We start from the raw sequence: 20,048 nt of genomic DNA, 5'->3' as shown, positions 1-20,048 counted from the left end.
TCCTCTTTCAGCGAGTCTTCAATGTCCTGTACCCAATGCCTGCAGATCAGAGGAGACATGTCAGCATTAATTCAGCACGCTGGCTGCCGGAGCCAGGACTAGGATTGGCCTATGGCACCAATAAGGGGGACCTGGTGATCTGCCGTCCAGAGTAAGTTCCATAACGTAGGTCTTGTGGAGAAGGAAACTGGGAAGATCGTTCTTTTCTCTTGCAAGGCTGGATGTGGCCGAATGTTTTACTTATCAGTTGTTAGTGTGTCGGACAAGGGTTGAGTTTTCAGAGTGGCTATTCTTAGCTGGCTGTTACATTTGCCGGGTGCTTGGGTGATAACAAAGAACACAAGATAAAGTGTATGTTGATAAATATTTCATACCAGAGTCTTATCCACTGCCACTGATATATGTGGAATTTCTCAAAGATTCTTCTTCATCACAGACACTGTATAGCAAAACCAGATAGGCATTTCCTGCTTTCAGATGCAGCATATCAAGGGGAAGAAAGGGTGGTACCTTTCTAGTAGATGTTGCTTGTCAGAGTGGAGGATGGACAGAAGTGTGTACATTCCTCCTGGCTAAAGGGTGACCCGTCATTCGTGCGCCAGACAAAAGCGTGCCAATGCAGGACTGATGTGCGCCGGATTAAAACACTTCCTGTTAGCGCTGTGAGGGTGTGTGTGTGTGCGTGGGGGGGAAATTCCCCCCACTACACTAAAAACTTACAAATACCCCCAAAAATAAGGAAAAAGGCAGTTTTCTGTGTACTGGGGGGGTTCCCCCCCAACAGAAGTGCGAACACTTGTAAGTTTACTGGGGGGGGGGGGTTCCCCCACACACACCTCCTCACAGCACTAACAGGAAGTGTTTTAAGCTGGCACGCATCAGTCCTGCGCGCGATTGTCGGCGCTCTTTTGTCGGCGCTTCTGTTACGGTACTGGCTAAAGATATCCACTCCCCCCATCTTACCTGGGTATTTGAGTCTTCTTCCTGGTCTTTTCTTGAAATAGATGCTTCACTCGCATACACTGGCAGTTCAATGTATAATATTTCTTCAGTGTTCATGTTTACCATTTTTTTTCTCTACATCCTTTCCATTGGCCTTTCTTTACCTGGCCACTCATCCATCAAGCTTTTGAGACCATGCTGCTGTTAACAGGCAGCAAAATGGACAGGAAGTCCTGTAACACTAAAATAACCCTCCTCTCCCCTCCCTTCCCCACTCCGCAAAAAAGTATGAAATAAAATGTATTACTTGTTACTTTGGAAAGTGGAGCAAGATGGATGCGGGCTCTGCAGGGTCCAACTTTCTCTTTGGTGCATTTTAAAAGTTAGCAAGGCTGCAGCAGAATTGAGTAAGTCGGGGCAAACCTGGTACCTGGAAAAAGCCCTCCATCTTCTGCCACCCTCCCACTGCCTGTCTGGGAGTCCGGAGTCTACACAAGGCCCGGCACTGGTGCTAACTTAACTGACACAGATCCTTCGAGTCTATTGCTTGTGAGGCCCTGTCGGTACCACCCCTCTGATGCAAACATGTCAAAGTGGGTGGAGCTGACAGGACCTTCCCGAGCACGTGAATGAGAAGGCTTTTCAGCGGAGGGGGGGCATGCCTCTGGGGAGAGGGGGAGAGACCCGTGCCACATATCCGCCACAAGTGTCTCGTACCGCGTGTTGAGAAACGCTGCTCTAGGCTGCTGCTCCATGCCAGCATTCATCTCCTGGTGCTAGCTGTCAGCAGCAGCCCAGGTGCATCTGCAGTCAGCGTAGAGCCCTGCTTTATCATGATGACCCCCTAAGAGACTGGAAATCCGAGCACCTTTCGCTGCTAAATCCAGGAAGAAAGCATATATCGAATTTGCTCATGCTGGCAATTTGTTCTGTGATCTTCATGTAGGAATCAGACTAGTAGAAGTCTAAGGAAATTATACTCCCTTTTCATTAAGGATGTTGTTGTTTCCTACTGTTTCTCATTTTATCACTGGCTAGCTTTGGGCTCCCAAAATTTTTTTTTTAATTAAACCAATGGAAATGCTTCTCACTTGACTGTACCCTTGATTCAGGTGACCCCTTCCTAACAGCACAAAGTTCTGCCAGTATTAAGGCCAATAATTAAAAACAGATCCAAAGGGAAGGCATCCCAGCTGCATATAGGCTCTGAGTTCAGGAGGACAGGTTGGGAAACAGACCCAGTGGTGCTTTTCATGGCATATGCTTGCCTGCACCTCATGATGATTTTTGTTTACTTTGGTATCCACGTTAGTTTCTGTTCCATGCAGGGAGGATGTGTGCTGGCTGAGGCTTCCTTCCATATATCCTAAAGAAGCCGTGGAATGTCACCAGACAGACACACAATAGCCTACATAACACAGGCATACCAAGCACTATAGGCTTTTCTGTTATGTCCCTTCCGGATTCCATACACTAGGTGTTCAATCCCAACCCGCAATTTGGGAGTTGCAGAAATCCACAAACCTTTCTGAGCACATGCTCCACCCTCTTAGCCTGAGCGCTAGCAAACATATCCAGTTACAATTTCTGCTTCTTTTTTGCTTAAAGTTTGTTTTCTAGGTGGCTTCAGTGTCTTGAGACCCCTTCCCAGTGGTCCCCTGTCAAAGTAAAGGACACAGTCCTGTGGTGCGGACTGCTGCTTCACAGAGAAACTGGTGGATCTGTGGAGCCAGCCTGCTGTATGCCACCATTTCTAGACTCGGGGTCCCTTCTCCTGGGAGTCTGCTTGCCGGTGACCTTGTCACAGGTTTCAGGTGCAGGCCTTATGTGTGAGTGAAACCCACCCAGGTTTCAAGGTGCAGGCTGCCTTTTCTGCTTCCGACCGCGTGGACGAAGATCTGTGGGGGCAGGAGTCGTAGACGGTGGCTGCACCTAAAAAGCCACAATGACGCCAGGGGTCGGGCGTGGCTTACTCATCTCAGAGGCCAACTTCTCAATTTTATCAGGAGTGGACTCGACCTTCATTGGATACTAGTTAGTGCTCCTTTGCCTGCCTCCAGCTTTGTTTTTGGACGGCAAGTTGACTGGAACGGAGTCTGGGGTCTGCGATACTCTGCAGCGTTTTTTAGACATCGGGCACTGGAACCTGTTCCAGAACATGAATCGGGCTTAGGCGGATACTCCTCATACTTCATCATACCCCAGAAAGGTTAGGAGGATTGGAGAACCATTCTGGATCTAAAGTCAGTCACCTGCTTCTTGTGAATTCCTTTTTCCGAATGGCAACGGTTCTCACGATGATAGCTGCTGTCTCTCCAGGAGAGTTTATAGCATCCTTGGATCTCACAGAGGTTTTCCTCCATATTTTGATCTATCTGGAGCATCACCAGTTTCTGCATTTTCCATGTTCTGAAACAGCATTTCCAGTTCTCAGCATTGCCCTTTGGCCTCACGATGACACCCCACACTTTCGCAAAGATGATGGTAGTTGTGGCGGCTTTCTGCCAGCAGGGGATCCACATCCATCCTTCCTTGGACAACTGTTTGATCCGGCTCCGTCTTGTCAGGAATGCGAAAGTGTGGTGGTGATGGTAGTGTTTCTGCTGCAGGTATTGGAAAGTTCAGGAAGAGCCGCTTGGCATCCTCCCAGTTCCTGGAGATTCTGGGCCTTCTCTTTGTCTACAGACAGGGTCATGTATTTCTTCTTGAGGCACGCAGACAGAACCTTCAACAACAGATCAGAATTCTCCTGAACCGTCCGGTTCCCTTGGCCTGGTTTTATCTGCAGGTTCTGGGGTCTCTGGCAACCTCCTTGGAAGCGATCCCCTGTTCTTGGTGGTCTCTGCAGAGTTTTTCCCCTTCCTCTGAACGGTGCCCTAGCAGCAGCTTGAGCTGGGGGCTTCAGGGGGAAACTCTCTGCCAGGGCTGGCTTCTTCTTTCCAAATGTATGACTCTTATGACGGATGCCAGCCTGTTGTGTGGGGGCTCACTGCAGGACCGCTCCATTCAGGGGCAGTGGACTCCTGGTCCAAAACATTGGTTGATCAATCGTCTGGAGCTTTGGGAAATTCGGCTGGCACTACTCACTCTCCAGCTCTTCTGAAAGGAATAGCGGTACGAGTTTCTCTGATGACGCCACAGCAGTGGTTTATGTACATCACAAGGGGTACAAGTGCACTCTTTCTTGGCCCAGAAGGATCGTACGCGTTCTGCTGGGCGGAAGCACATCTTCTGTCTTTCTTGGCGGCTATGTGGCCAGAGACAACAATGTTCCAGCAGACTTCCTCAGCTGACAGATCCTGAACCCAGGAGCAGGGTCCCTTTCACAGGAGGAATTCTGTCTTATCATACAGCACTGGGTTCAGCCCCAGATGGACTTTGATGACTTCGGCAGAGAACTCGAAGGCCAGGCAATTTTTTTCAGTCAACATACAGCGAGGATGTTGGGGCTGAATGCCTTGATTTGGCTCTGACCGGCTCACGAGCTCCTGTATGATGTTCCCTCCGTGACCTCTGGTTGGTCGGGTTGCATCCTGGCTTGGTGATTTTACTAGCTTCAGACTGGCCTCATCGCCCATGGTATGCAGATCTTGGCTTTCTTCAGTGGGGCAAGAATTTTTGGCTCCCTCTTCATCGGTACCTTCTTAGTCTGGGCTGGTGGCCATGGAGAACCCAGGGTGCTTTGGTCTTGAGCGCTCAGCTTTGATGAAGCATGGTTTTTCAGGTGTAGTTTTCTTACCTTTTTTGTGCTTGATGAAATCCTCTACTATGGCATCTTCTACCACAGCCTGGACAATTTTCCAACAGTGGTGTGCTATGAATCACGTGGAACCTGAGAGGGCTCCCTTTTCGGTGGTCATGGTTTTTTCTTCAGGCGGGCCTAGAAACCAGTTTAGCAGTGGCCTCCCTTAAAGTTCAGGTTGCAGGCTTTTCATGTTTTAGAGCATACAAAGGCACTAGTTCACTTTCTGATCATCTAGCTGTGTCTTGGTTTCTGAGAGTGGCACTTTGTTTGCAACTTTCCTTGCGCCTTCCTTTCCCTTCGTGGATTCTTAGCATCTTTCTACAGGGCCTTGGAGAGGCCCCATTCAAACCACTAAAGGATACTTCTCTTCAGGATCTGACAGTCAAGACTGTCTTTCTGGTCGCCATGGTTTCAGCACAAGGTTTTTTTTCAGTGCTTTAGGCTCTTTAGTGTACGGTGTCCTTTCTTCTTATTCCAGAAGTGGGAGTTTTTACTGTACTGTACCTTCCTTCCTTCCTGCTGAAGGTTTCTGCCTTCTTTCCTTTCTGCTGAAGGTTTCTGCCTTCCATGTCAACCAGGAAGTTCGTTTGTCTGCATTTCTTTCCATAGACTCGGAGCAAAATGATTAATTCTTGCACAAGTTGGCTGTCAGGAGAGTCTTGCTCCACTGTTTGGAAATGATTAATGATTCCCACCTGTCGGATTGCCTATTTGTCCTGGGGGTTGGCTAACAGCCAAGGCTTCGATCGCTTGATGGCTTCGAATGGCCATTTCTGCGACATCTTTCACCTGCAGCAAGCAGCCTCTCTCCATACTTCTACCCCTTGGTGCCGAGTGGATGTGGCGGCTCATTCTGCTGCCACTTTTGGGACCTTGGTGTTGAGAAGCAGGCTGTTCTGTCCCTCCCTAGATGTAACCATTGTTTTGGTACATCACCTAGTGTATGGAATCCAGAAGGGATGTAACAGAATGGAAGATTAGTTTATACCTTCAATAATCTTCTTTCTGTTAGTCCCTGTAGGATTCCATACGACCCGCCCTCTCTGTGTACACTGTTGTTTGGAATAGCCTGCTTCTTTCTGCCTTGATGATTCTCCTTCTAGCCTTGAACACTTTCCAGCTAGTTGACAGATCCCGTGGAGCATTTTTTGTGAGTATACGCATTACCGAAGGCCTTTCTTGGGGTGCTAGTTGCACACAGTAGGTTAGTTCTACATTGTTTCTCAATGTTTTTCCGAGTTGCCTTTGTGCCTGTTTATCACTTGTTAATATTTTGCAGAACAAACCAGTTCAAGAATTACTTATGTTGCTGGGGATTCTCCCACGTACCCCCTTGTCATGGATTTGCCCAGGTATGTTGCTTGGCTTTAGGACTTAATTGGATATGTTTGCTAGCTCTCAGGCTAAGGGGGGTGGAGCATGTGCTCAGAAAAGTTTGGATTTCTGCAACTCCCAGATTGCGGGTTGAGGTTGAACACCTAGCATATGGAATCCTACAGGGACTAACAGAAAGAAGATTATCGAAGGTATAAACCTAATCTTCCAACTCTAGTTATGCTTATGCTTTTGTCTGACTTCTGTTTTTCAGGGCATTAAATTCTGGTGCAGAATATTATTGGGACCAGCTAAACGAGGCTGTTTTCACAGTGCATCCTAGTAATAGGAGCAGCGAGAGACCAGGGTGAGTATTCTGCTCTCATTTATGAGGCTTTGTGAGGGTTGAGAAGAATAGACCATGCTGGCAGAGAGTGGTCAGGATGAGTACCGTGAACTGACAGAGATGAGCTGTAGTTTAATCTGGTAGCGGGAAGCCTGCTGTGATTCCCGGTGACTTAAGAAATAAGGAGCAAGTCGTATGACTGCTGAAATTTTTGTTGCGGAAAGAGGTAGCAATGGCTTGGTAGTTCATGGCTAGAATTTCTGAGGTAGACGTTCATGACGATGCAGTGTTGACGCTTAAGGATCTCTTGTAGTATGAATCTCTCTGGTTTTGAGGTCTTTTGAGAGAAGCTATGCTTTCCTAGATAGTTATCAGTGTTTTATGCCTGGAATACAGATAATCATCAAAAACAACAAAATAGGAGCACTATTTGTTGTTTTTGATGAATGTTTCACCATTTTGGGACACTAGCTTGTACATTTCTTACCCAATAGTGACTTAAATGGAATACAAATAAAGCAGGTGTATAGTTAATGCCATCTGTATGCATATTATAACCAGAACACTTCAAAGAGTTTTACCCAGCCGCCTTAGGAAGTATCGGATGTGCTTAGCATGGAATCTTCCAATGGAATTGTTGAGATTAGATCACCATCAGTAGATAAAAGTGACTTGCTCTAAATATCCCAGAAGCAGAAATTGGGTTAGAACCAGTAGAGTTCTGATTTCATGGTGCTTTCTCATCTTGAGACTGCACAGGACTTTCAACAGAGAGGGAAAATGCGGCCAGATGAACCCCCTTGGGAAGGGGATTGCAGGCCATTGAGGAAGGGATGTTTTAGGAATTAGATTAAGGCTCAAGGAAAATATGAAGGTCTACTCTGTGTATCTCTGCAGCCATCTGTAGCCCTTCTGCAGTGATCAGTTTCTCTATGATGCACTTGTCTGGTTTCAGAACTAGTCGAGCTAACTGGCGGACAGATAGAGACATGGGTCTAATGAATGCTATAGGTCTGCAGCCACGAAATCCCACTGCATCAGTAACATCCCAGGGCACCCAGACACCAGCACCCCAGCTCCAGAATGCCGAGACACAGACAGAACGGGAGGGACAGGAATCTGACTCGGCTCCAGCACCTGCCTCAGGTACAGCACATCTAACTTGGTACAGTTGACTATGGTTCTCAAATATATGAACTAGTATATTAATTTGTGTTCTGTTTTAAAGATAGGTGTTAAGTGCCTTCTTGTACAAATAGCAGCAAAATCAGCTCTCCCATCCTCATCCTGATGTATTCGTGCACTGCTTGTATCTTTGCTTTCTGTTCTTTGTGGAGACAGTTTTCAAAGTTTAACTCCAGAAGGCAATTTGAACCTGCAAACAGTGGTTCTCTCCTCTGGAGTTCCCTTTGAAAATTGGCTGGCTGGCCTGTAGAGTGTCTGAAAATTAGCCTTGGTGTATCGCAGATCAATCATCTGAATTACAGAAACATGAAGTATATGGTGTTTGATGCTGAAACATGGAGTCTGGAGTATTCCTTTAAGCCAGTAGTTCTCAACCTGGTCCTTGAAACACATCCAGCCGGTTGGGTTTTCAGGATATCTATAAGGAGTGTTCAATAATTTATCTACCTTGGTAGGAAAGAAAAGAGTTTTCAAAAAAAAAAATTGTTTTATTTTTCATAAACTCCCCTAATAGCTCCATGCCTTCAACCACTTTTCCAGCAACGACTTTTAACGCCTTTGAAAAGAATGATTCTGTTTGGTCTTCAAACTAGGACATCACAGCTTCCTTGATGTCTTCATCACTTGAAAATTGCTGTCCATGGAGAGATTTCTTCAAAACACAAAACAGGAAATAATCTGAGGGAGCCAGGTCAGGCGGATGGTTTAGCTGCTGAAACCTACAATCTCGGATGGCAGCCTGTGATTGTTATGACATGTGCACCGGTGCATTGTTGTGAAGAAGCAACACACCTGCTGTGAGTTTTCCTCGTGTTTTCTCCTTGATTGACTCCCGCAAAGGGATCATTGTGTTGTAACTTTCCCCAGTTATGGTTGTCTTGTGTGGCGTGAACTCCAGAAGCAAAAGTCCTTCACCATCCCAGAAGTGCCACAACTTTGCCTGCAGATGTTTGGAGTGAGGGATGACTTGTGCTTCCACTGCATATACTCCATTTTGGATTCAGGATCTCTGTGATAGACCTAAGTCTCATCTCCAGTCACCAAACAATGAAAAGAATTCACTTGGTCTTCACGGAGCATCTCCAAGTTCTCCTGATAGCACTAGAGCATCGTAGCCTTTTGACATGGCATCAGCATTATTGGAACCCATCTTGCTCTGACCTTTGACATGCCCAACTTTTCATAAATTATTTTCCAAACTGTACCTGCCGAGATGCCCGTTTCTTCAGCTATTCGGGAAACCTTAATTTATCTGTCTGACAAAATTAAACCCTTGACTTTCTTGCGCATTTCTGAGAAAGTTGCTTCCACAGGCCGTCCAGTGCGAGGGTCATCTTCAATGAACTCTCTATCCCACTTAAACTGCTTGTTCTAAAATTTTACTTTGTAGAATGATGGGGCAGACTCACCATAAACTGCAGTCATGCGTTCATGAATCTCCTTTGGCTTTTTATCTTCTTTTGTGAGAAACTTTATTACTGAACGGTGCTCCAAATCCAGCAGTTTCTTACTTGATTCGCACAAGGACTCTCCTGACATCCTTTCTCTTGGAAAGCTAGACTTGCACTGAGCTTGCAACTGTGCATGAGTAACCTTGAGACATGTCAGAACATACAAAGACTTGTTTCAACACGCTACTTTCTTTCATACTCGGGTAGATAACCCTCTTATCCTTAGGGCTGAATTGAGAACACCTGCCTTTGCCTTTTGCTTACAATAAATGGGGCCTGGGGAAATGAGCAATAAACCGTGGAACATGGGGAAGGGTAGTAAGTGGCAATGGGGCAATGAGTTCCCGCTGTAGTCTCGTGAGACCACAGGAACTCACAGCAGCTATTTTTGTTCGTGGCTGTGCACAAGGCAGATGCGTAGAAAGATCGCTCCTGTCCCGCTTCGCCGCTAGACCACCAAGCTTTAAAAAATACATTGTGGAGAGGTCCGGGAAGTAGGGGTGGGTCAGAGTCGGCCCTAAATAAGTTGTGGAAGGGTCCGGGAGGTGGGGTTGGGTCAGAGTCAGCAATAAGTAAGTTGTGGAGGCTTTACAAAGTAAGTTGTGGCAAGGTCCGAGAGGAGGATAAAAATCACGAATAATCGAAGTTGCAAGTTCCAGACCTGTGAATATGGAGGGGAAAGTGTATTTGTTTAGCAAAGAATCCCTCTGTTGGTATGCAGAACATTTGTTTTGGAGTAGTGAAGGGGCTCCAGTCAAGAAGGAAACCTAGCAACCCCCCCCCCACACACACACACAGGGGATCGGAGGCAAAGCAGGCAACACTTTTACATTCAGTGATGCTGCATGCAGCTTCCTGCCATCATTATTCAATTGCTTCAGTGTATTATCTCCTGATGTTGGCAAAAATGTGAGAAGAGATGATGTGTTTAAGCACTTTTTCTGCCAAGGAGAATTTGCTAATTTAAACTGAGTAAAGATGCCAGGAGGGCACATGGCAGTACCGTTAAAAGTAAGTACAGTATTTGCCACATTCATTAGCTTATGGGTCCTTCAACAAGACTGAGAGTTCTTAATTTGAATTAATGCCACTGGGCAAGAGGCAGGAGCAGCCAATTGCTCAGGGTACGGACACAGGCTGTGTGGCCACTGACCTGCTGATGCCCATCTCGAAACGTGTGCCCACTCGCGCTGTACATATTACATATTTTCTGGGCTCTGCTTTCCTAATGTCTTCGTCTCCAGCTTGGGCTGTTGCCAGTGCATCTGCACGTGTCACCATGGAGACTGACGTAGTTGGTATCCTAATTAAAAGTACCATGTGATTACAAATTGTATTGGCTAGCCGTGTCAGAGACACCAAAGAAAGCATCTGTAAAATAATTCTGTCGCAGTTAAAGCAGAGTATTTCTGTCCCAAAATTAAGTATTCTTCAAGAAGATTGGATGATGTGTATCTTAAAGGGTAGGAGGATCCTTGAGTTCTAATCCCTGCTGTGCCTCAGCTAGGTACATAGCACAGTTTTCCAAATTAGAACACTATTGTGATTTTTCTTTGAATACTATAAGTGACAGTTGTGATACAGAGCATTGTATGCAGAAGAACAAATGGTTCATTTGACATTTGGTTGTGAGTGCTGCTGTTTACATTTCTACATCAATCCCTGCAGTGCTGTGTTGGGTTTAGAACTATTGGCCCTGCTGTTTGCTTCCACGAAGCCTCCTCGCTGAAGCGATTGCTTATGTTTGGCATTTGCAGTGTCTGTTCCTTCTGAATGGCAGCTCATCTGTGTCTTTTTAACAGGTCCGAGCACAGAGGGCACAAACCTGGACGGTACCAGCTCGGAAATGTTCTCAGAGGTAGAGGATCCCAGCACATCTGCAGCTCCATCGGAAGCACCTGGTTTAGGTGGGTCTGCGCACTCTCCGATTGCTGTTTCGATGCTGAGATATGCCTCGAAACCCGATTGTGAATCATCCAGGAAAAGTTGCCATTGCTTACCTACCACTGATTCCGTGTTAACAATGATTGCAGATCTCCCACCCACCCACCCACCCACCAGTTCTAGCAGAACTGATCTGGGCACCTAGAGATCCTTTTACTAAGCTGTGTTAGGCACTAACGCTCATCTAACAAGCTAAAAATGGAGTACGCTCAGGCATCATGCAATGAATTCCAAATCCACACATACTAATTGTGTGCTAAAAATGTTATAAGAACATAAGCATCGCCTCTGCCGAGTCAGACCATAGGTCCATCGTGCTCAGCAGTCCGCACTCGCGGCGGCCCCCCAGGTCCATGACCTGTAGTGTTCTTTCACTTAAGACATTTTATCCTTTATAGTACCCCTCTAGCTATACCCCTCAATCCCCTTTTCCTTTAGGAACATGTCCAACCCCTTTTTGAAACCCAAAATCGTACTCTGCTCTACCACCTCCCCCGGAAGCGCATTCCAGGTATCCACCACCCGCTGGCTGAAGAAGAACTTCCTAGCATTTGTTCTGAATCTGTCTCCCTTCAGTTTTCTTGCGTGCCCTCTTGTTTTTGTTTCCCCCGCCAGTCTGAAGAATCTGCCCCTCTCCACCCTCTCTATACCCTTCTTGTCATGAGAGGAGAATAAGCATTCCTGCACTAACCAGCTAGCGCATCTAAATTACTGCATGCTAATTGGCTAGCGCAGGAATATCATGTGACCTCTTTCTGCTTACAAAATGGATGGCGATAGGAGCTCACATAGTCATTTTTTTAAAAAAAATGGCCATACACTAATAGCAATGTTAGCGAATGGCCATTAATACAAAAAATAGAAGATTGGTCATTTTACGGCTGTGGTAAAAATGACTTCAACGCGCAGGAAAGGCTCGCGTAAGGGTGCGCTAAGGCCACTTTTTGTCACAGCTTAGTAAAAGGACCCCTAGTGCAGTATGAACACTGATGGAAGAAAATGCCCCTGTAATATGATTTTGTGATACCTTATACATATCGCAGATTATTACAACAAGAACAAAATATCATAATCCCTGCTCTAGCGGCCTTAACGCACGTTGGATCAAATTTTACTGTAATAAAACTGCCTTTGTCGGGTGTTTGAGTTTCTCTACCTTGTAGTACAGTATAATCTCGTTATAACGGACTTCAAAGGACCTGGAAAAACAGTCCGTTATATCCAGAGTCCGTTATATCCAGAGTTGCATTTTATTTTTAAAAAACTTTGTTTAGGTCAACTGAAACAACGTACAATCAATGAACAACAGTCTCTGCACAAGTGTATCAGCAACATCAAGAACAAAACTCAGCAAAACATTGGTATGGCACGAAATGATTGCAAAACCAGAACCCTAAAAGATGGTCTAAAGCATTATGTCGTGCTGTACTGGAAAGAAAAATATTCTGTCTTTTTTTTGCTGGGCTGCATTTTGGTACTGTATCACCGGCACGCCACGCGCCTTGTAGGCGGAGCCTGCATGTCGGTTTATAGCCAAACAAAACTACAGCTAAAAGTGGCTCTGGGGACCAAATTGTTTGTCCGTTGTATCCGAAAGTCCGTTATATGCGAGTCTGTTATATGCAATGATTTTCTGCATGTTTGTAAAGGCCGGGACCAGCGGACCTCATCCGCTATAGACGAGGTTCCGTTATAATGAGATTATACTGTACCTGTTTTTCTTTTTTAAAATCTTCCCATTTTGACAGTGGTTCTGGCTTGTGATCCTAATAGATCCTTTGAGATATAAGAAGTATTCCATTTCCCTGCTATGTAGGGAAGACTCAGTTGTTGATGACCCCCTCCTCACTGTGTTTATTACACTGTCCTGGGTGAATCTCTTCATAAAGATGGTTAATAAATACCAATAAATAAATAAAACGTGACTGCCTCAAGTCAACATGTTACCGCACACGTGCATCCATTCAAACATCCACTACTGCTTTCAGCAATTTGTTAAATTCAAAGACATAGTAATGCCATAGGTGTAACCTGTAAGGATTCATCCTCTCCTGGGATAGTTTGGGTTCTTACATAGCATATATGTTTTACAAAGACCTCATCAGTTATCATCCAGAAGCTTGAATAGCCAGCTTTACCAGGATCAAGACCAGTGTATAGAGTTTTACATAGATGCTCTAGGTCAGGAGTAGGCAATTCCAGTCCTCGAGAGCCGGAGCCAGGTCAGGTTTTCAGGATCTCCACAATAAATGTGCATGAGGTAGATTTGCATCTCAAGGAAGCAGTGCATTCAAATCCATCTCATACTTATTTATTGTGGAGATCCTGAAAACCTGACCTGGCTCTGGCTCTCGAGGACCGGAATTGCCTACCCCTGTTCTAGACTGATGCGTCAGCAGCGTAGGAGGAAGAACTGTATTGCAGACCTTTTGGAAGGAAGACGTTAGTGAGCATTTCTTGTGTGCGTTAAAATTTTGCTTTCTTTGTGTGACAGAGGATGGCCAGGAATACGTTGCCGGCGGTGAAGATGCCCTCAGCCGGATTCAGAGGCTGATGGCAGAAGGTGGAATGACAGCTGTAGTCCAGCGGGAGCAGAGCACCACCATGGCCTCCATGGGTGGCTTTGGAAATAATATCATTGTGAGCCATCGAATACACCGCAGCTCTCAAACCAGCACCGAGCAAGCCAACATAGAAGCCAACTCTGCACAGCCTTCCACATCACAGGAGTTAGCAGCTGAACTAGAGAGGCGCATCCTTACAGAGTCTGCCCAGTTGATAGAACCAGGTTTAAGCCCTCACACATCTCCTTCTGGCGGACACGATAGGGCAGAATCAAGCCAATCCTCTATGGACATTGAGGGACCAACTGAACACGGTGATACAGTAAATAACAGGATCAGCCACTATCTTCCTGAGTATAGCAGCTGGTCTAGCACTGACAGAAACAGTGAGCCATCCCAGAACAGGTAAAGCTGTGTGTCTGGGGGACTTAGCTTGTACTGCTGTAAAGGAAAGCCATACCTCACTGCTGACCAGGACCCGGAATCAGGATCTGGAGAGTTCCTCATTTTAACAAGATATCGGTATTGGGATTCATATTAACAGGACAAGACTTATTATTTCTCTGACTCCATGAATCAACAATGAAATTTTACTTGAGATATAAATGCTTTTATTGGCCTCTCTTCCTTACTAACTTGCATATCAAGGAGATGGAACAAGCAGGATGAGAGAAAGTAAGCTCAAATGCCTATGTAAATATCAACCCATCAGCTCTAGTAACCCTGTAATAAACCTTTCTCTGTTCAGCAGGAAATGACAAATGGAGAGTCAAGCTGGGATTGAATAAAATGGGGTGAGGGCTTGTTCCTCTAGGATGAGACCAACCCTAAGGAGAGTTGTGTGCTGCCTGCAGGTGGAGCCAGGGCAGTCATGTGTCATACTCAGACAGGACCTGCAGGGGGAGGTATGGGCTATGTGTAGGCCAGATCCACAAAAACAGGTATATATTATACTTATGGGGGGAGGGATCCCCAAGAGAGATGGATACTGAACACAAACAGGACTTTCGGAGAGTGCATCCCTACTGATATGCCAACATGTATGATGATGAGACAGTAAAGTTGACCCTCGTGATTTGTGACTTTCAGAATATCAGGTGATCCATCTACAGAAATCTAGGTGGGAGTGCATGCTGCTTGGTGGGTGAGAAACTGGGAATTCCAACTACGTTCTTAACCTTCATCTTAAGAACTTGACAAAAAGACATTTGACCATTAATCTTCAACACTGCCCTGCAGAATGATAACAGCTCTTCTAATCTTCACGTCTCTAAAGCAGCTAGCGAGTCAAAGAAGGGGTGTGTGTGTGTGTGTGTGTCTTTGGCTCTCTTTGTGTCTTGCTTTGTGAGTTTCTATGCCTCTCTGTAGCATATGTGTGTATGCCTCTGTGCTGCTGCTGATGATCCATGTGTGGGTTACATTAAGGAACAACAGTTTCCAGCTGCTCCTATCTCAGAGGCTCCTCTCATACCAGTAAGCGGGCCAAGGCTGGTGTCTCTTGAAAATGGAATGACCCAGTTTCCTGCCGCCCAGAGCTATTGCCAATCATGAAATGGAGGAGACTCTAGGAGGTAGCATATATTTACAGAAGAAGAAAATGGAGTTGCAGCTTTGAGAGAGACACTAGAGGATTCTTTTTGTACACGTAGTAGCACACACCTGCCCGTTAGTTCTCCGTTACCTTTTGTAAAGAAGGAGGAGTCAGTCTGTGCAGTGCATTGGGATCTTCCAGTATCTCTTCTCCTTTAATACTCCGACCTTACAGTCAGGTTTTTCCTTTGGCATTGAGGATGTGTGTACTGGCCTATGAGTTCAGGGTGGGGGGAGCTTTCTCTGACTCTGATTTTTGTGAGGTTCAGTATTACGTTGTAGCGCAGTATGAACCTGGATCACCTTATCCCATGCGACAGTATTAAATAGAAATGTTATATATTAATGCTGAAGTGTCAACAAAAGCAGGTGTGCTTAGGTGGATGAGTTATCTCCATGCAGACTAGGGTCTGGTTCCAGGTTTGGGTCAAGACCTGAGGTATGGCTGAATGATGTGAGATCTTGCATGAGAAATATAGTTTCTAGTTTCAATCAAGCAGTTCAGAACTTCTTTTGTTTTTAGTATATAATGTGGTGATATTTTTTTTTTTTTTTCATTTGTAACTTCATCTTAGAAATAATTTGGTGAGAGATTGGGAGGGGGAGGAAGAGTGCCAGGCAGGGGGTACAATTCAAGTCCTGAATGAGGGAAACACCAAAGATCAATGACATCATTAAAACTTGACAAAACCGTGGCTCCTGTCCTTGCGTCTGCTCTTTCTGTGTGTTTTTATTGCTGTGGCTGTTCTGCTGACAAAGGGATAGTACATTCCCTGTGCAGCAGAGCCCTGGTTCCTAGACCTGTCCTGGAAGATCCACAGTCAAATAGATTTTTAGAATATTTGCAATTAACATGAATATGAGAGATTTGCCTCTGTTGTTTGCAAAATTGCTCCCTGTATATTCATTACAGATACCCTGAAAACCTGACCTGCGGGGTGGGTGTATCTGAATAGCTTTGGGAATCACTGCTATAGAGGCTGTGGGTGAAGATGCTTTCCAACTTCCAGATGCAGCTGTGCAAAGAGAGAGCGATTGGGGCATAACCACTGAGAGAAAGGAGAGGTGCAGGTGTGGCTTCCGCAGAAAGCGATCCTTCCTTACTGGCCTGGCAGCACAAGGGGATTGTGTGCCACTGTTGAGGGAGAGCAAGCTCAGCCCCGCACATTCAGCGGTTCCTGTTCACGATGACAAGAAACCTCTCTTAATCCAGCAAGGTTTACTCTTCGTGAGTCTGCTCACACTCGCTCACTCTCTGGGCCGCACCGAAATAGGAAAATGAGCCTCAGGATGCGCACTTAGCTAAAGACGACAACGCACTGTAGCTTTTTATGGGGGAGGAGGAGGAGGAGTTATTAGAATAAAAACAATCGCTTCTGGGTAAAACCTTGATATGTGACAGCCCTACGTCAACACTGAGGGCCCAGTACAGGAAGCTGTGCTACCCATTAGCAGATTGACGTACACTTGGTTTTTCTGTGTTAGTCTTAGGAAGAAGGATTGGTACGGGAAAATCAGTGTAAAAACTCTGAAAATGGTAGGGCATTGGGCACGAAAAACGCATGCAAATCGCTCCCAATGCAAACGAAGAAAACTGCTCAAAATCTAGTGCAGTTTTTTTTTTTTTTTGCTCTGTTGTGCTGAATCTTTACACCAACTTAAGGCCCGACATAAAGATGTGGCAGAGGGTGATCTGAGGTGAAGTGAGCTCAATCAAACCTTTAACCCTGAGAGTTTTCCCGGTGGCCTCGCCTCCTGATCCCACAAATGATTCTAGTTGCCAAGTGGGCCCCTACCCCGGATTCCTCTCTCTCCTTCCCCCCAACTTAGAGATATGCGGATACAAGTTTATTGATTTCTTGATCTACCCACTTTCTCCTGCCTCCAGGGTGCCAGTCTGCCAAATAATGCAAGACCTTCAACCGACATTAGTGCAGGCCGCTGGGCGCACGCATAGGGCATGCTCTCCGTGTTTGCTCATATTTGTTTTATATTTCGTCTATTTGCATCCTATTTTAGTCATGGCCCCTTGTCCTGAGAAAGACCAAGCCTTCGTTCTTCTTATGTCTCCTTCAGACTGACCGAAGACATTTCTCCTGGTCATACTCTCCATGATCCAGCCCAGAGCCACCAAGGATGCCGCTGCCTGGCAATATAAGCAAATTAATGAAAGTATTTCAGTTTATTGGATGTCACATTCTGACTTTAATTGGTACTCCAGCTCAGACTGGAAATGTCATTCTCTTCGGGCTTGGCCTGGAGGGGACAAGGGAACATGTGGGAGGAAGACTTTTATTTTTGAACACCAGCTTTGGAGAAGCACAAGATATATTTACAGTCCAACGTTCCTTTTCTTGGAGACAGAAACCATCTCTCACTCTTATGTGTGTTGCCTTCTGTCTGATAAGACCTCCCTGTCTAATTAGCAAAAAGCAGATAGAATAACAATATGTCCACACTGAATGTATTGGTCTAATTTTCTAATGAGTTTCCCCCAAAGGCGTAGATGTAAAATAAACCGTTTGCTGCTTTTATAGATCCCTCTTTCCTGCCCTGCTGCTAAGGACAAGAAAGACTGCAAACCCTCACTCATGTCACCAATGGAGCTCGATGCAAAAATGGTGCCCAGCAACCTTTTCGGTGAGCGCTTGGGCCATCTTGCTCTGCATGCGTGTCTGTTCCTGCCTGCTGCCTCGGGGACCTCCTCGGTTCATCTTTTCCATGGAACCAGTTGAACCTGTTTTCCATCCTGGTTGCCTCAGCACCTCAAAGCTTGAAAACCTGTAAGTCCTGCCACTGTTGCATGGCCTTTTTGCTAGTTCCAGAAACGAAGTAGCCAAATGAACCAGCCAGCGGCCATAAAATAAAAATGTATTGACAAAGAAACCTTGCATAATAATGTGTCTATATTGTCCTGCCCGACATGTTAAAAGAGTACTGGGTCAGACCAGTGGTCCTTCTAGCCCGGCATCCTGTTTCCAACCGTGTACAATCCAGGTCACAACTATGGCAGTGGACGACCTGCTTCAATTACATAATCATCTCATGTTAGGACATGTGTCACACCTTAAACCAGGGCACGCTGCATGAAAGATTGATTTATTTTAAAAATGTATATACTGCCTAAACTCTAAGCGATTTCCAAGTATAAGACGTTCATTAAATTACACCTTATCGACATAAAATCCTAACAACTGTTTCAATCATATTAAACGTGATGTCTAGATCTAACACGTGTCTTTCTCTACGGCCTACACATAGGCAATTTCTTAAAATTAAGGCAGTCAGTACATAATCTTAAGTGTCCCGACATGGCATTCCACATGGACACACCAGCCACCGAAAACATTCTGGATTTTGTAGCCACATGGCGCATTTCCCCTTTCCATATTTGCTATTAATTTCATGCCTCCCTCTGATCTCAAGGCTCTTCTAGGTCTATAAACCTCCCACAAAGTTTGAAACCAGACAGGGGTGAACCTTATAGTGCACCCTTTTTTTCATAGGCAGCCAGTACAGTTGTTTTAAGATTGGAGTAATGTGTGCCATCCTCGGAGTGCCACAGATCAATCTGGCCGCTGACTTCATCAACTGTGCTGTACTTCATAAAACTTGCAAAAAAACACTTGAATTGCAACCAGTTGTATAACGCACCAAATCAATACCAACGGAAACTGTAAAAGCTGGCATAGATGTTATGTTTCTGTTACACAATCCATTTGCAATCTGGTATCATGGAGTTTCCATGTACATCGCATGTTGTACCCTTGATGTAACGACAAACAAAGAATCCAACAGAACTGCTGGGAGAAATCGAGTCGAAAAACAAAAGCAAAAACGGCAATGGTGATGTGCAAGATGCCAAGTCTTTAATCGACAATCATAAGAAATAAATATCAATACACTGTAGTCATAAAACAGTTTGTATCCAAAAGGATTGATGAGCCTGCACCTGACACGGTCCCTGTTTCGAAGAAAAACTCCTTCCTCAGGGGTCCTAAGTTGTATCATATACAAAAAGTCCTGATGGATGACAACTGGAATCAGCGGTAAACAGCTGCAAACTCCTGCACTGCGTTGGAGCTCTCACAGTTTGCTCAGCTGTTTACCGCTGATTCCAGTTGTTATCCATCAGGTCTTTTTTGTATATGATACAACTTAGGACCCCTGAGGAAGGAGTTTTTCGTTGTAGTTTTTTTTATTTGACCGTCCTGCTGACTTTTTGATCTGTGCACACGTGCTGTGCCTCTCATTGCTAAAGCCCAGGGGGGTTGTGTGTTAATGGCAAGGGAAACAACCAAACAGCCACAGAAGCCAAAAGCCCTCCGTATTTCTGGTTGCTTCTTTTTAGACTTTCTCGCCACTCCAAGCCGTCTGATTCTATCATCTGCTCAGTGCCATCGCCGGAGCACATTGAGAGTTACACTTGCTACTGTGGTGCCTCGTCCATAAGTGAAATGTGGTAGAGTGATAGTGTGATACTAAAAGGCAGGCTCTGCTCATACATGGATTGCTGTTCAGATCTTGGCCACCTACTGAATATGTTTTGCAAGGGGGAGGGGGTGGGATGATGACAATGGGACAAAGTTGAGCATTGATACCTCGCAGCAGGTCAGAAGCTGAGCTGAGAACACAGAGGTTGCTGCAGACTATAGTGTGGGTTTAACAAGCAGTTGACTTGCTCTTTAATAGTTGCTTTACGCAAAAAAAGGTTTCTGCACTGAATTGTGCTCTTGCAGTAGACTATCAATGTGGGCATATTGCTATGCATTATAAATAGCCTATTACCTCAAAGCAATCCACAGCTGTGGATCGAGATCTACTTTAGGGGCATAATGGCAGAAACTTACTGCTGGGTAGAGAATGACACGGAGACAAATTTTTCCCCTTCTCCACAGGAACTCAATTTCCAAGTCCCTGTACGTTTTGTCACACTTGCTGTCCCATGTCCTGTAAGCTCTGCCTTG

General features: G+C 45.4%; 1 protein-coding gene across 4 annotated transcripts in view; it reads left to right on the top strand.

Moving 5' to 3' along the window:
• AMBRA1 (autophagy and beclin 1 regulator 1) overlaps positions 1-16,666 on the top strand; it is a 158,214-nt gene extending 141,548 nt beyond the window's left edge. For all 4 annotated transcript variants that reach the window (XM_033928441.1, XM_033928440.1, XM_033928438.1 and 1 more), the window contains 5 exons: positions 12-151; positions 6,276-6,368; positions 7,303-7,493; positions 10,786-10,890; positions 13,422-16,666. In XM_033928441.1, the coding sequence (XP_033784332.1) occupies positions 12-151; positions 6,276-6,368; positions 7,303-7,493; positions 10,786-10,890; positions 13,422-13,900 (1,008 nt within the window). In that variant the 3' untranslated portion in view covers positions 13,901-16,666. The remainder of the gene's footprint in view (positions 1-11; positions 152-6,275; positions 6,369-7,302; positions 7,494-10,785; positions 10,891-13,421) is intronic.
• Positions 16,667-20,048: the final 3,382 nt, after the last annotated feature.

This window comes from Geotrypetes seraphini, chromosome 19 (genome assembly GCF_902459505.1).
Source record: "Geotrypetes seraphini chromosome 19, aGeoSer1.1, whole genome shotgun sequence".
In the NCBI taxonomy this organism is placed as follows: Eukaryota; Metazoa; Chordata; class Amphibia; order Gymnophiona; family Dermophiidae; genus Geotrypetes; species Geotrypetes seraphini.
This window is presented reverse-complemented; position numbering and strand designations above follow the sequence as displayed.